Source organism: Macaca fascicularis, chromosome 15 (assembly GCF_037993035.2).
Source record: "Macaca fascicularis isolate 582-1 chromosome 15, T2T-MFA8v1.1".
Classification (NCBI taxonomy): Eukaryota; Metazoa; Chordata; class Mammalia; order Primates; family Cercopithecidae; genus Macaca; species Macaca fascicularis.
The window spans coordinates 81,458,243-81,475,160 of NC_088389.1; the positions used below are offsets into that span (position 1 = coordinate 81,458,243).

General features: G+C 36.7%; 1 protein-coding gene across 13 annotated transcripts in view; it reads right to left on the bottom strand.

Moving 5' to 3' along the window:
- The window catches only part of CNTLN (centlein), a 369,520-nt gene that overhangs the window by 91,003 nt on the left and 261,599 nt on the right, over positions 1–16,918 (bottom strand). For 4 of the 13 annotated variants that reach the window (XM_065530484.2, XM_015437120.4, XM_005581669.5 and 1 more), the window contains 3 exons: positions 8,283–8,463; positions 1,876–1,969; positions 1,565–1,788 (listed from right to left, as the gene is read on the bottom strand). In XM_065530484.2, coding sequence (XP_065386556.1) covers positions 1,565–1,788; positions 1,876–1,969; positions 8,283–8,463 — 499 coding nt within the window. Of the gene's footprint in view, positions 1–1,564; positions 1,789–1,875; positions 1,970–6,178; positions 6,302–8,282; positions 8,464–16,918 lie in introns of those variants that run through there. The other 9 variants (XM_074017428.1, XM_074017427.1, XM_005581668.5 and 6 more) reach the window with 7 other exon arrangements.

Sequence of the window (16,918 nt, forward strand, 5' to 3'; positions counted from 1 at the left end):
TAGTTGAATCCCTAGTGTACTATTTTTATTTTTCTCATAGTGTATGTAATTTAAGAAACTCCCAAGAAGTAACTATACCACTACTTTTCAAACTCTCAACGAAGAAAATTCCTCTTCCAAGGAGAATAAGTAAAATAGTTTTTATAACAACGCTAACGTTTTATAATTTTCCTCTGACAATGTCAGAATTTACTCTTATGAAAAGCCTGTGGTCTAGTATATTATTTAAGAGAACACTGAAAAGTTCAATTGTTTTTTGTGTAATAAGATTGAACAATTAAAGCTGAGAATTTTTTCTTTCTTTTAAAAAATGTTCTTTCATGTCACTTTGCTATTTGCACAAAAAAAAAAACTTAGGAATACATATAGTTTATAATATCATGGTGAGATATAAAACAATGTCATTTAACTAGAGAAGAAAGAAAGGAAGAGTAGGAGAAAGGAAAAGGAAAGAGAAGAAAGAGAGGATATTAAAGAGAAGAAAAGAAAATACTAGCCAGTAAAATATATATGGGATGAAATCATTCTGGGAAATGTGGTTCCTATACAGTGGTTGTGGTATCAGTGACTGTGTCTAAATTGTAACATAGAGCTCAGTCTCATCTGGTATCCCATTGCCACATTTCCAACGGCCAAGCCTGTAAAATCCAGAAACTTCTGGTGTAAGCTGGAATGCAGTTAAGGTTTGGGTACAAGGCTACTCTGGGAATAAAGTCAGAACACAATTCTTAACTGTCATAACACTAATCCTTCACCATTAAAATGTTTATATGTATTGTTTGAATCAAAGCACTAGATATTAGAGAATTTAAGTGTAACTTAAAATTATGTGTGACAGTGATTTAAATACTGTTTTCTAATATAATGAAATATTTTTTTCTCTGCAAAATAATTTTCTAACAAATCATTCATTCCACAAGCAAATAACATAAAGAATGGAGACCTAAAGAACAAAAAATCTTTTCTTTTTCATTTGCTTTAAGTTCATCTCAAAGTGTAAGTTAAACTTATGCTTTAAGATTACCTTACCAGGAGTAAGGTATAATGTGACTATTTGCCTGAGTAAAAAGAACCATGCATAGGTTACTGGAATACATTAAAATAGATACTTATATTAAAATCTTCACATTTTATACTAGTATTTGCAAAGAGTAACTGATTAATATATTAGTTTAATAATGTAACTTATCATAAACACAAAGTTTCAAACATAGGGAAATGGGTAAGCTCTATATATATATGAAGCCTGCTTTTAAAAACTAAGATGTAACACAATACAAAACATGTAAAAATATTTCAAAGATGAGAAAAACTAAGTGGAACAGGAACGCTAGTAAAGTGTCTTTTTGATTCAGAGTTCCCTCCCTCATCTATGTTATCCTTTAATATGAGCCTTATTAAAGAAGTCCAGTAATTAAACTAATTATATTAGTAAACAGTGCCTGGGATTTTTTAAAACTCATAGACCTGCCTAACACAAATATAAACTAAACAATACATATAAAACAAAATATCCACTTTTACAATATAGTATACAATTATTCAATCTTAAAGTTCTCTTTACCTTTATTGTCTGCCTGCTTGTCTGAAATCGTTGATCAGATACTTGCTGTTGATGGAGGAGCTTTTCATTAACTTCTTTATATTCTTTAACAGACAATTCTGCTGTTTTCTTGGCATTCTGAAGTACGCTGTTTTGTTGTTGCAAGGATATAATCCGTTCTCGTAATAAAATAACATTGCTACTTGATTTCTGGGCAGTTATATTTTTGTATTTTTCTCTGTTGACTATATAAAAATAATATTGCTCATAGTATTTGAAAAATTACATTTAATTTTTAAAAGACATATTGTTAATTGCATACACATTCTTACCTCTAGTAGGAACTGCTGTATGTGAACTCTTTTGCATCTTATAATTCTTCTTTTGAAAAGTTGGTTTTTTGGCATTCTTATCATGAAAATAGTCCTAAATTTGAAGGTTTCATAATAATTGTATTATTCTTCAATAAGAAGATCAAGTGAACTAATAAAAATAACATTTCTTCACTTAAAAATACAATTGTTTATGCAGAATTTTTTTAAAAAGTCTGTGGGAGGCCAAGGCAGGAGGACTGCTTGAGGCCAGGAGTTTGAGACCAGCCTGGGCAACATAGCAAGACTGTCTCTCACAAAAAAATCTGAAAAAAATTTTTTTTTAACTCTAGATGATAAAATTCTATAACTGATACCAAGAACTTACAAATGTACTTACATACACTGAACTTAAACTAGCAGGCAGAAGATACAGATACAAAATCAACTCCAAAGAAGTAGAAATTTAATTTAGGGACAGCTTAAAAACTTACGAGTAAATATGATAACAGTAACAAAAGTAAAATGTGAATAATTGATAACTTATTCTCTGAAAATATAGGCCCTTTTCTCAAATACTCTATTATATGCTGACAAATGAAGCTAATAGCCTTCTGACAAATAAAGCCAAAAATAAGGCTGACAATAATAAAATAACTTCCTGAAGCTGTATGTTTTCTTCATGGCACTCTAATACATGGAGGCTGAACAAAATGAAGCCTTTGTTGACTTTTGTTTTAAAATGCTTCACCAATTTAAAAATGTATATATTAGTAGTAAAACATGTGGTCTCAAGATTTTTTTTTTTTTTTTTTTTTTTTTTGAGACAGAGTCTGGGTTTGTCACTCAGGCTGAAGTGCAGTGGCACAATTTCAGTTCACCGCAACCTCCGCCTCCTGGGTTCAAGCGATTCTCATGCCTCAGCCTCTCAAGTACCCGGGACTACAGGTGCACACCACCACCCCCAGCTAGTTTTTGTATTTTTAGTAGATATGTGGTTTCACAATGCCATCCAGGCTGGTTTCAAACTCCCGGCATCCAGTGACCCACTTGCCTCGTCCTCCCAAAGTGTTGGGATTATGGGCGTAAGCCACAGTGCCCAGCCTTGTTTAAGAACTTATTGGCTGGGAAACATAGATATATTCAATCTAGAAAATTATTTCTTATTTGAAAAAGAACTTTTTAAAAGATCCCAATCCAGCAACAAATCACCTGAAAGTCATGAAACCGATCAACACATACACCAGAAGTCTATATCTAAAATAAGGTTTTCTTTTAAACTGATTAGTCTCAGAAATTATAAAATCCTAACAATGTTTCATTTCTCAAAATATTTTTGAAATGCTTCATTTAAACTTATCTTCAGAACCGGCATATAAATTTTTAATTGCTTATTAAGATTCAATTAGTATTTAAGTATCAGCCATGCACTGAGCACTGTTTAAAAAAAAAATCCAAAATACAACTACCAATTGAATTACTAATATCAGTCACCAGATTTGGTATCAAATTAATAGTAGCTAAAATTAAATTACAAAGAAGTGGGCTTCTGTTTCCAGTACTATTACTGAACACAAACTCAAGAAAACTCTCATACTATGAAACAAACACACCTACAGTGTATTTCTAACATGGCAAAAAATATAAGCGAAATTGTCAGAGGCCAAAAATGAAGTGAAAGCAGAAATTCAGAGACCATACAAAAGTGACCAACAATGTAGCCAGCAACATGTAGAACAACCAACAATCCCTTGTGATCTTGAAATTCCACTTAAATAGCAACACAGAATGCAGAAGGCAAGAAAGAAAGCCTAGTTCCCAATCCAAGATGAGAAATTTGAGGTCAGAAAGCTATGGTATTGTATACGTCAATAGTTAGCTCCTTTCTATTGCTGAGAAGTTTCCTGTGTTACAGATGTACCACAGTTTGTTTAGCTGTTCAGCTACTAAAGAGAATTTTGGTGGTTCCCAGTTTTCAGCTACTACAAATAAAGGGGCTTTGATCATTCGTGTACAAGTTTTTTTGGTAAACATATATTTTCATGTCTGTGGGATGTGTCTAAGGGTGCGATAGCTGGGTTGTATGGTAAATTTAGTTTTTTAAGAAACTGACAAACTTTTTCAGAGTGCTGTATTGTAGAATTTTATATTCACATGAACAATATATGAGAGATCCAGTTTCCCTGCCCCCTTGGTCAGCACTTGCTATTTTCACTAATTTTTACTTTAACTGTTCCCTAATAGGGATATTGAAAATCTTTACATGCGCTTATTTGCCATCCATATATCCTTTTTTGGTAAAATGTTTGCTCCTGTCTTTTGCCTATTTTGTAACTGGATTGTTTAATTTCTTCCTGTTGAGTTTTCAGCGTGCTTTATATATTCAAGCTATAAGACTTTTGTCAGACACATGGTTTTTAAATATTCATCTCGCTCTATGGCTTGTCTTTTCATCTTCTATGTAGTGTCTTTTGAAGAGCAAAAGTTCTTAATTTTAATGAAGTTGAATTTACTGACGTTTTCTTTTATGGATCGTGCTTTTGGTATCATGTCTAAAAACTCTTCACTCAGCTCTAAGACTTGAAGATTTTCTCTTACATTTCTTTCTGAAAGTTTTATGATTTAATATTCTACATTTATATGTGATCCACCTCAAATTAACTTTTGCATAAAGTGTAAAGTGTAGGTATAGGTTCCTTTATTTTTTGCACAGAAATATCCATTTGTTCCAGCGCCATTTTTGAAAACATTATCCTTCCTTTGCACCTTTGTCAAAAATCAGTTGTTCATACTTGTGTGGATCCATTTCAAGATTCTCTGTTCCATTATGTGAATAATAATGGTGCGTGTATGGTGCCATCAGTCTTGACATCTGAATCAATTTTGGGTGATAAAGATTAATGCCACTACCTGTGGGGCAAACATAGTTATTTAATTTTTCAGTCCTAAAATTTAGATTTGGGTATTTTTATATCTTCTACCTATTTGCTGAGACTTTCTAATTCTTTATTGGGATATTCTATTGCTTTTTGTTTTAGGCCTATTTTGTTTTGTTTAGGCCTGTCCTTAATTGCTTGTTGAAGCATTTTGATGGCAGCAACTTTAATATACTTGTCACATGCAGATGCCTCCTAACATACAATGGGTATCCATTATTACATCCTGATAAACTCATTAAGTTGAAAACATCATAAATAAAAAATGCATTTAATACATCTAACCTACCAAACATCATAGCTTAGCCTAGCCTACTCAGAACACTTACATTAGCCTATACCTGGGCAAAATCATCTAACACAAAGCTTATTTTATAATAAAGTATTGAATATGTCATGTAATTTATTTATTGAATATTGTCCTGAAAGTGATAAAAAGAACCGTTGTACGGGTACTCAATGTACAGTTTCTACTGAACATGTATCAATTTCACACCAACATAAAGTAGAAAAGTTTTAACTCAAACCATTGTAGTGAGTTGGGGACTGTGTGTAACTCCGACATCTGTCATCCTGCTGTTGGCTTCTGTTGATTGTCTTTTCTTGTTATAGTTAAGGTTTTCCTGGATCTTGGTATAAGGTGTGATTTTCAACTGTATCCTGGACATTTTGGCTATTATATTTCAAGGTTCTGCATCTTACCTGAATCTTATTTGAAAAGGCCTCATCTGACACCACACTGATGGGGCAAGGAGCACACCATCTAATTACTGCCAGTTGGAAGTGGCAGTCTTAGTTGACAAACTGGTTGGGGAGGGCCACCTCATTACTGCTTGGTGGAGGCAGAACTTCAGGCTACCCAATAGGCATCTGCTGATACCATCATGGCTGGATAATGGAGGGGGACCTCGTTAATGTTCCCCAGTAGGCTTCCACTGACATCATGGGGAGGGGGTTGGGGCTTGTTAGGTGTGAGTGGTAATTAAATTCCCCATCTCTGCACTTGGCCTCTGAAATTATCTTGCTCAGAAGCGAAAGGCATTTCATGCTGAATGGAGATGGATATCCAGGTTCCCTATGTGATATCCAGTGACATGGAAAGGAGGGAGCCAGCAGTTCTTAACCTTTTTGGCACCAAAAACCAGTTTTGTGGAAAAACATTTTTGCATGGATGGGGGGTGGAGGGGGTTGGGGAGGTGGAGATGGTTTCGGGATGAAATTGTTCTACCTCAGATCATCAGGCATTACATTATCACAAGGAGCGGCAACCTAGATCCCTTGCATGCACAGATCACAATAGGGTTCATGCTCATGTGAGAGTCTAATGCCTCCGCTGATCTAACGGGAGGCAGAGCTCAGGCCATAACAATGGCTCACCCACCTCTCACCTTCTGCTGTGTGAGTCATTTCCTAGCAGGCCACAACAGGTACCAGTCTGCAGCCCAGGGGTTGGGGATCCCAGGAGGAGGTCATTATCACTAGCTCCACACTTGGTCTTCTCTGGCATCACTCTGATAGGAGGAGGAGAGGTGAAGAGTATCTACTTATTGCCAGGTAAGAGTGGGAATCTAAGTTCCCATTAGGTCTTTACAGATGGGGCTGGAAACAGGGTTGCAATTTTTTCTGTGGTGTTTGCCTGGAGTAGGACACTTAACTGTGTAAGCTTCTCTGTCTTGCTAGGCTGGCCTTTTCCAGGTGACTTGGCTAAAAGAAGGGTTTTATCCGGGGCATGTATTGTCTGACCTACTGGGGTTTCTAGGTTGGGGATTTCAAGTATCCAGGCCAGGACACATGAAGCAAAATGAAAACCCAGAGAACTCACCACCATGTTGTTCCTTGAGTGATGAGGTACCTAGCTGGTCTGCTGCCTTCTCTCCACCTTTCAGCATCTTCTTCTTGTTTTATATTAATTTTGGTTAATAGAGTCACTATCAAAATCTCAAAAAAGTTTTTGTAGAACTTAAGCTGATTTTAAATTCATTTTGAAGAGTAAAGGACCAAGAAGAGACTCTTGATGAACAAGAAGGTAGGAAACTTGTTCAACAAGCAATCAAGACTACTAAAATGAAACTAAGACAGCATGATACTGACACATTTACTGAAGGAATAGAAGAAAAAGCCTAGATAAATATCCCTATGTTTATGTACATTTGATTTACAATAAAGGTGGCACCTTTGAAGAAAGCAAGGAAAAAGTTCATGACAAACATTGGGGAAAAATTGGTAAAATTAATCCCTATCTTACATCACATGAAAAACATCAACACTAGACATTGATGTGAAAATCAAAACAGAAAAATATAGGAAAAGATAACATGAAAGGTCATACAGGATATATCTATGTTACAGTAAGCAATGCATTATACAGAACACAAAATGTGCTATTCATCAACAAAAAATTGGTAAGTTTGGCCACTTTAGAATTGAGATGCTATATTCTTCAGAAGACTCCAGAAAGAAGAGTAAAAAGGCACACCATGGAGTAGGAAAAGATATCTACAATACATAACTAACAAAAGGCTCATATATAGCATATATAAAAATTTCTAAGCCAGTAAGAAAAATACAGATAACTCATTTGGAAAATGGGCAGAGACTTGAAGACGCAATTTACTAAAGAATTCCAAATGGCCAATAACCATGAGAAAGTACTGAACATCGTATTAGTAATCACAGAAACTTAAACGCACAATGATATACCTCAACATACACAAAAAAGTAGCTGAAATGAGAAAGATTAACCTATCAAGTGTCAATGAAGAGCAGCAAAAATTTCTATAAAATCTATTTATCAATCAATCAGCAGGCATTCAGCATATATTCTTGGTCTGTACTTCATTCTGGTAGTAACTAAAGAAGACCTTTCCTCCAAAGTGCTGGCAAGAGCTCAAAAAATAAATGTTTTTGAATTATGTTTTAAAAGAATCTTATAGGTTAATTCAAAGACAACCTAATTTTTACAACAAAATAAAAATGAACTTTCCTTAATTTTTCACTGATTTATGCTAAATAGGTAAACATTTGGTGTCATGTTGTATCAGTAGTAGGAATTACTGGAAAAGTTGTATTAGAACTTCAATTTTTCAAAATTTAAAATACATTGAGAAGTTAGCTAAAATAAGTAATTTAAAGATTTAATCAGACTAAATGACTTTATCATTGCAAAGACTAATATACAAAAAGAAGTTTCCTCACTTGGAATATTTCATATACCTGAAAACAATAATGAGCTTATTAACCACTTTTTTGCTGAGATATAAATATCTTAAGAATTATAATAATAGTATTTATTTTCATTTTTGTCTATGAAAAAGCTAACAAACAAGTACCTGAAAATTGTTTAAAAGTGAATATTTTCACTGTATACTTCAAAGAAGACTTAACTTTTAAGAATTCAAATTAAATCAATAGTAACTTTTATTTACTTAAGTTATAAAGCATAAGATAAAATTTAAAACATAGCATACAATTAAGCAAAATTGTGTCATTTACCGTTGGGGTCTTGCCATCTATATTTAAATATGTCTGTACTATTTCTTTTCCTTTTGTTTGGCTGTCTTCTTTTGGATCACTTTCTTTCTGGTCTTTTCCATCTTCTGTAGGACTTATTTTCTGGGATGTTTCTACAATAATTGTTCCCAAAGTTTGAGAGGTCTGTGCTTCAGAATCACTGCTTTTCAGAAAAAAGTAGGGACATAAAACCCAAGAATAAAAGTTGTTACATGTGCTTGTCTTAAGTTCAAGACCAAATAATATTTTAGGATAGACTGTATATAAAGCTGCAAGTTTAATGTGGGCATTTACTGGTTCTCAATGTAAAAGGGAAAATCAGTCTAAATATATTGTACAAAATTAAAGAATTCCATCAAGAAAACAGATTATCTAATTTCAAATCCCTACCAACATCATTTCTGTAGTACTTCTACCAAGTGTTAACTCAGGAAGCATTTGCTATAACACTTCCAAGGTTGGAGCATGCATTACTTTCCCAACATGGCCAGAAAAGTTTAATATTTCTAACAAAGTTTTTCCTTCACCTGAAACAAAATTTGACTCTCTGAAGCTTTCACCCACTGATTCTAGTTCCACCCCTTATGGCTATTTATCATTCAATAAAATACTTCTTAAGCACCAACTATGGGCCCAGGCACTTTTTTTTTTTTTTTTTTAAAAGACAGAATCTCGCTGTGTCACCCAGGCTGGAGTGCAGTGGCGTGATTTCAGCTCACTGCAACCTCGGCCTCCTGGGTTCACGCCATTCTCCAGCCACAGCCTCCCCAGTAGCTGGGATTACAGGCGCCCGCCACCACGCCCGGCTAATTTTTTAGTAGAGACGGGGTTTCACTGTGCTAGCCAGGATGCTCTCAATCTCCTGACCTCGTGATCCGCCCACTTCAGCTTCCCAAAGTGCTGGGATTACAGGCGTGAGCCACTGCACCCAGCCAGGCCCAGGCACTTTTGTTGGCATAAAGGCTAAGGTAGTAGTGAACAAAGTAGAAAAAAAATCCCTTCCCTCATGTAACCTTTATCCTGGTAAGGGTAGAGGGACAGGAAACAAGAATAAGGAGTAAAATACATAGTATGTTAATAGTGATGTGTTAAAGAGAAAAAAATAAACAAAAATCAACAAGGGTAGGAGACAGGAAGTGTTGAGATTGTGTGGAACATATAAGTAAGTCCCTTTCCCGCATGGATGAGCTTTTAACTATTTAGACATTGTTATACGCTGCTTGAGATACCATGAAGAATAACATCCCTAGCTTGTTCAAATGTTCCTAACATATATATTTTTGAGATGCCTTATCTCCCTGGTCAATCTTTTTTTTTTTTTTTTTTTTTTTTTGAGATAGAGTCTCACTCTGTTGTACCCAGGCTGGAGTGCAGTTGCACGATCTTCGCTCACTGCAACCTCCGCCTCCAGGGTTCAAGCGATTCTCCTGCCTCAGCCTCCCGAGTAGCTGGGATTATAGGTACCCGCCACCATGTCTGGCTAATTTTTTGTATTTTTAGTAGAGATGGGGTTTCACCGTGTTGGTCAGGCTGGTCTCGAACTCCTGATCTCAGGTAATCCACCTGCCTCAGCCTCCCAAAGTGCTGGAATTATAGGCATGAGCCACCACGCCTGGCCTCCCTGGTCACTCTTGAATGTGTTTCAGCTCATCATGATGGAGCATCATGTCCAGAATTCAGTTTCATATTCCTGGGACACTATGAGAGATACTGAGTAACACTCTTGGTAGATGCAGACTAAAAGTGTGTAAGCTTCTTTAGCATGTACATCATGCTACAGACTCAACTAAGATTTAACAAAACCACCTAAAGTATTTCAAATAAGATTTAACAAAATCACCCAGACAACTATCAAAGCCACGTATTTCTCCCATTGTACAGCGCAACTGGTATTTTACAGCCAAGTAAACTATCCTGTAGGTATTTGTGTAAATATATTCCCAGTCTATTGAGATCTTTGGGGATCTTGATTCTATTGTGTAACATATTTTACATCCCTTTCAACATCATGTTAATCACAATTTGATAAACATGCTTCAATGGAATTTAGATGTTCTGTATTTAGTGTAATTCTACTTTAAAAGGTTATTGGTTAGTCTGATAAGAATTTCCCTTGAAGAACCCATACTGGCTTTGAGAAATCACTATTTCTTTTAAGAAATATTCATAAAGTATTCTTTGATAATGTCCTAGAACCTTATTTAGGATTTATTTCAAAAACATCAACTGTAGAATTATCCTTGTGTTTTTAATATCACAACTACACTTTTCTGTTTTCCATATTCTCATACCACTTGGGTTCTCCTTCAAAATACCAATAGCAATTGATCAAATCTACAAGTTATTTCAATATCCTAGAATTCATTATTTCTGAATCAGAATACTATAATTTGCTTACATGTTCTACTATAATTGTTTACCTCTTTTTGTGTTCTATTCCTCTTTTTTGTTTGGCCAAAACTTAGCAGAAATTCAATATGTAATGCCCAAAATGGTATGAAAGGTGTCATAAAAAGCAGTATATTTCATAATAAGACACTCTCAAAACAAACTATTTAGATTTGATTGGAGAGCCCTTGTTGGGGGGTAGGCAGGGGCAGCAGCAGGGAGGCATGTCTCTTAGTGATGGGGCAGAGTGCTTCCTTCTCTTTATAATTCTTTATTCATTCATTATTCAAAAAAACATTTATTGAATGGCTACTATGCCCTATGCATGTGAAAGAATTGATGAACAAATTCTACAAATAAGTTTCCAGTCTATCCACGAAGAAAACAATAAGCACAATAAATCTGAAATATGATATAGTATGTTATAAATTATTAAGTGCGACTGGGGAAAAAATGAGCAAGAGGAAGGAATCCAAATTATGGGAGGTAAAATGGCAGCAGGCTAAAATCTGAAATAGATTGATCATTAGTAATACTGAAGCAAAAACTTAGAGGAGAGGGAGTTGGTTGTTTTACATATGTGGCTAAATACATTCCAGGCGGAAGACACCATCAAACTCAAATCCCTAAGGCAGAAGTTCCTGCCTTCAGGGAGCAACAATCAGTCCACTGTGGGTAGAACACAGTAAATATGGACTAAAGACAAGGTTGAAAGCAGAGAGGGTGGTTAGGAAAGTTCTTTTCATATTCCAGGCAACTGATGATAGATAAAAGAGTGATGACAACCAAACTGATAAGAAATGGTCAACTTCTGGATATTTTTCTAAAGAAATCCACCAAGATTTCCTGATAGAGTAGATGTAATGACTGACAGAAAGACCGGAATCAAAGATGGTATCAAGCTTTTGGTCAGTGCAACTGTAAAGATAGAATTATCATTAGTGAGAAAGAGGAAGACAGCAGATGAAATAGGCTTGGTGGGATAAAGCCCAGGAGTTTGTATTAGGCTATTTGATATCCAAGTATGATGGTAAGTTGACAGTTAACTTCACATGTCTAAAATTCAGAGCCTGACCAACATGGAGAAATCCCATCTCTACTAAAAATACAAAATTAGCCGGGCATGGTGGCGCATGCCTGTAATCCCAGCTACTCTGGAGAATCGCTTGAACCCAGGGGGCAGAGGCTGCAGTGAGCTGAGATTGCAACATTGCACTCCAGCCAGGGCAACAAGAGCAAAACTCCATTTCAAAAAATAAAAATAGTAATAATAAGATAAAATTCAGAAGTGAGGTCTAGAATGGATACATACATTTTGGGGTGCCTGGAATATAGGTGGTAACAATGATGTTAATAAATACTATGAGATCACAAAACAATGAGTGTAGGTTTTAACGTGTCCTCCAAAGTTCACATCTTGGAAACATAATCCTCAACGCAACAGTGTTGGGAGGTGGAATCTAATAAGAGGTGATTAGATCATAAGGCCTCATGAATGATTTAATGTTATCATGGGAGTGAGTTTGTTATAAGAATAGGCTTGTTATAAAAGCAAATGTGGTCCCCTCTTGCTCTATCAGGCTCCTTGCCCTTCCACCTTCAGCCATGATAACACAGCTAGAAGACCCTCACCAAACGTGGTGCTCTCAGCCTTGGACTTCTCAGCTTCCGGAACTGTAAGAAATAAATTTCCTTTCATTATAAGTTGCCCAGTCTGTGGTATTTTTTTTGTGTTGTTACAGCAACACAAAATGTCCACTGACTGAAGACAATATGAGGGAATGAGGGGGAATGCCACAAAACTAACAAATGACACTGAGGTTAAATATCAGTAAGAAGAAAATAAAGAGTATGGTATGGCAAACTATAATAACAAGAGGTATAAATCAACTGTGTCAAATGCTGCTGAGAAGTCAAGTAAGGTGGGGACTGAGAATCCACCTTTGAATTTGGCAAAGTGGTAGTGACCCTCAAAATAATTGTTTTAGGCTGGGCGCAGTGGCTTGCGCCTGTAATCCCAGCACTGTGGGAGGCTGAGGTGGGCAGACTGCGTGAGGTCAGGAGTTCAAGACCAGCCTGGCTAACATGGTTAAACCCTATTTCTACTAAAAATACAAAAATTAGCTGGGGGTGGTGGCGCAAACCTGTAGTCCCAGCTACTCGGGAGGCTGAGGTAGGAGAATCATTTGAGCCCAGGAGGCAGAGGCTGCAGTGAGCCAAGGTCACACCACTGTACTCCAGCCTGGGAGACAGAGCAAGACTGTCTCCAAAAAAAAAAAAAAAAAAAAAAAATTTGTTTCAGAGGGATGATGAAGGGATGAATGGAATTTGAAACAAGGATTGTATACAACTTTTTAAAATTTCACTGTCAAGGACAGCAAATACGGAGGACTACTAGGTAAAGGGGAACTAACAGGTATATAATGAATTCTGTGGTTTCCAAACATGGTCCTCCTAATTTTACCTCAATAATTGGGATAATTGCTCTGGCTAATACTGTAGCTCCTTTTGACAGTTTTTATTTCAGTATGGGGAATCCAAAATGGCCAGGGTACAATCTCAGCTTATACCTCTATAGACCATAATTGTGTTCCCTCAGAGAACTTTCCTATCTTGGGCATCAGGACTCTCAAATCCCCTAGCCCAAGGTCATACTAATGAGAAGCAAAAATTCCTCCAGTGGGTTATTTGGTTAAATAATTACAGAGGCCACTCCAACGTAAATACTTTATTCCTGGAACTATGCATTCTTGGAGATAAAATAATAAACTGTCAGTTTAAGGCATATATCCTAACTTCAATATTGTCTACTAGCTGGTGCCATAATGGAGCCTACTGATCATCTACTGTCCTATACAGCCAGTTGCCTTTGAATAATGAAAAATATGGTAATACCAGTGAATTCGAAGACACAGAGCATTGTCATACATCCCTTGCCATAAAATGTGTCTTTTAGCTGGGCTTGGTGGCTCATACCTGTAATTCCAGCACTTTGCAAGGCCAAAGCGGGTGAATCACCTGAGGTCAGGAGTTTATGACCAGTCTGGCCAAAATAGTGAAACCCCATCTCTATTAAAAAAAAAAAAAAAAATCAGCCGGGTGTGGTGGCATACACCTCTAGTCCCAGCAACTTGGGAGGCTGAAGCACGAGAATCGCTTGAACCCGGGAAGCAGAGGTTGCAGTGAGCCAAGATCACACCACTGCACTCCAGTCTGGGCAACAGAGTGAGACTCTGTCTTAAACTGAAAAGAAAATGTGTCTTTCAGTCTGTTTCTCTCGGAAAACCGTGACAAGGCCACCTCCCTACCTCCCAGTCCTACCCACAAGGTTGAGATCAAGGTTGAGCAAGTGCATCCAAGGAGGCAATTTTCTGCAATATCATAGGGATATATAAGTCATTTTGTAAATCTAAGAATGGTGATATTGGTAAAAATACAATAGACAAACCCATACCTAAAATATTTGAACTATTGTAAAAAAGAAATTGATGCCTCCTCCATGATGAAAGAGGCCTACTGTAATCAACCTGACACTAAGAGACTAGTTGGTTTCCTCAGGAGAATGAAGCTTTGTTTGGGATTTTGAACTGGCCTCTTCTGTCAACAGGCTGATTCAACAGTGCCAGTAGCCCAGTTGCCAGATAAGTTTTGGTGAAGGAAAGTCAATTTTGTTCAAAAGCTTGGAAGGAAAAATTGGAAAATTAGTGGCAGGACACCTGTGCGGTGTAGAAGCTATACCTGTTGCCATAGCCACTTTGTTCATGAGCCCATTAAGCGAGCCCTCAGATAGCTGCGAAACAGGCAAGATCCATACCATGGGTCATTTTGTTCACAGAATGGGCTTTGTGTGTATCTCTTCCAAAAGGTCCATCCGCCGACCTCCCCCTTGACCTCCGTGCCACCAATCTTCTGCCAACCTCCCCACAGACCTCCCTGCCACCAATCTTCCAACTTTTCTTTCCAAGTTTTTGATATACTGAAAAATGCCTCCTTTGATGCACTCTATCAACATTGATCTCAACCTTCACTACTTTCTTTGGAGTGGGAGTGGGAGGTAGAGAGGTGGATTAGTCAGTGTTTTTCTGGAGAAACAGAACCAACAGGATGTATGCATGTATGTATGTATTTTTAGGAATTGGTTCACATGACTGTGGAGGCTGGGAAGTACAAATCTACAGTATTGTCCAGTAGGCTAGAAACTCAGGAGAACTAATGGTATAGCTTCAGTCCAAATGCTAGCAGGTGGAAACCCAGGAAAGTAAATTTTCTAGTTCTAGTGTGAAGTCTGGCAGGCTAGAGATCCAGGAGAACTGATGGTGCAGGTTAAATCTGAAGGCAGTTTTCTGGAGAATTCCCTCTTGCTCACAGAGGCCATTCTTTGTATTATATTCAGGCCTTCAATAGACTAAATGAGGTTCACCTCCATTCTGGAGGACAATGTGCTTTATCCGAAGCTCACTGATTTAAATGTTAACCTCATACAAAAACACATAACAAGTTGATACATAAAATTAACCAACAGAGGGGGCTACTGTCCCTATAACTCAGTTTATTTTCACAGTGTCATCCCCTCCAGGTGGGACTTAGTTCATCAGGGAAGTTCTGGTCTTTTGGTATATACAGATCATAGAAGAACTACATTTTTCTTTTCTCAGGACACCAATTTTCTCTCTCTTGATACGATGCAAGTCATACAGCTGCTGATGGCTGTCCCGACCTGTTCATATTTTGGGTTTGTCATCAATTCTATTATAGATGCTATCCTTGAGATTTTGGCTATGCCTTCCTATTTGTTTTGTTTATTTTGATGGGGGATTTGTGGAAATAAAATATCCACCACTGCCGCAGCCTCTTCCAAGTAGTACTAGCTTTTTAAATAGAAAACAGCTGTCAACAGAAATCGCATAGCCTTAGGTGTCTACATGTGGTTCTTGTCATGCTTGTCAGGGATTCCATATACCATGTCTGTCTGCTACAAACATATTCATAATCTTTGGTTCACTGAGTCATCTCCTCAAACCATTAATATTTCCTGTCCATAGCACTGCCCATTTTCTATTGATGTGTCTTTTTATATGACAATTTGTAAGTGATCTTAAAATCTTCTGGATATTAGTCCTTTACCTTCTTTATGTGTTGTAAATACCTTTTCCTGGTTAGTCATTTGACTTTTAACTCTTTTTATATATCTGTTATTATATAGATGTTTAAAGTTCTATTAACATTTTTTCATATCTGGCTCTGTATTTTCATCTCTTGCTTAAGTATACTTCCTAGAGATGCTCCAAAGTTATAAACAAAGTAATCTTGTAATTTCTTGTAATACTTTAAAAATTTTCATTGTTTCATTAAACCTCGAATCTAGGCCAAGCACGGTGGCTTGCACCTGTAATCCAAATAGTTTCTAAGGTCAAGGCAGGAGGATCACTTGAGACCAGAAGTTCAAAACTAGCCTAGGCAATGTAGCAAGACCTCATCTCTACAAAAAATTTGAAAAATTAGCCAGGCATGGTAGCACATGCCTGTAGTCTCAGCTCCTAAGGAGACTGAGGTAGAAGGTAGCTTGAGCCCAGGAAGTCGAGGATGCAGTGAGCCATGATTGTGCCACACAGCACTCCAGCCTGGGAAACAGAGCATGACTCCATGTCATTAAAAAAAAAAAAATCTCCATATGGATTTTGCTTTAATGTACCATACTATATTAGGTAGTCAGACAATGAATATTGTTTAATGATTCAAGAAATGTATTTGTTCACTTATTCTTCACAGTCTGCTATGTATATAGTCTAGTCCTCCATCAAAAACTTAACAACATGAAAGGAACTCCACTACTTTATCCTAAGATGCAGTGTCAAGAGACTAACAATATGCAAAGTTCTATGGAATCTAGATCTACAGTAACCTAGGAATCAAATGCTACGAACCTAAAGCAAGATTGCTATTTTGAGAAAGTATAGACAAACCTATTTATGATCAATGTAGTGGAGAACACAGCAGAATCAGGACTTCGATGAGGATCGAATGAATGTACAGGTCATTAAAAAATAGCAGTATAAAAATTTCCAAGATTAAAAATCTTTGCAATCATAAAACTAATAGTTCTACTAACTCCATGGAAAAAAATCTGGGTACAATTAAAATCAGCTTGAAAGACAAATAATTTTAGCTGAAACAAGTTTATGAAGAGATGTTCATGGAACCTTTGTGTGTGGAATCTATAAACAGGAACA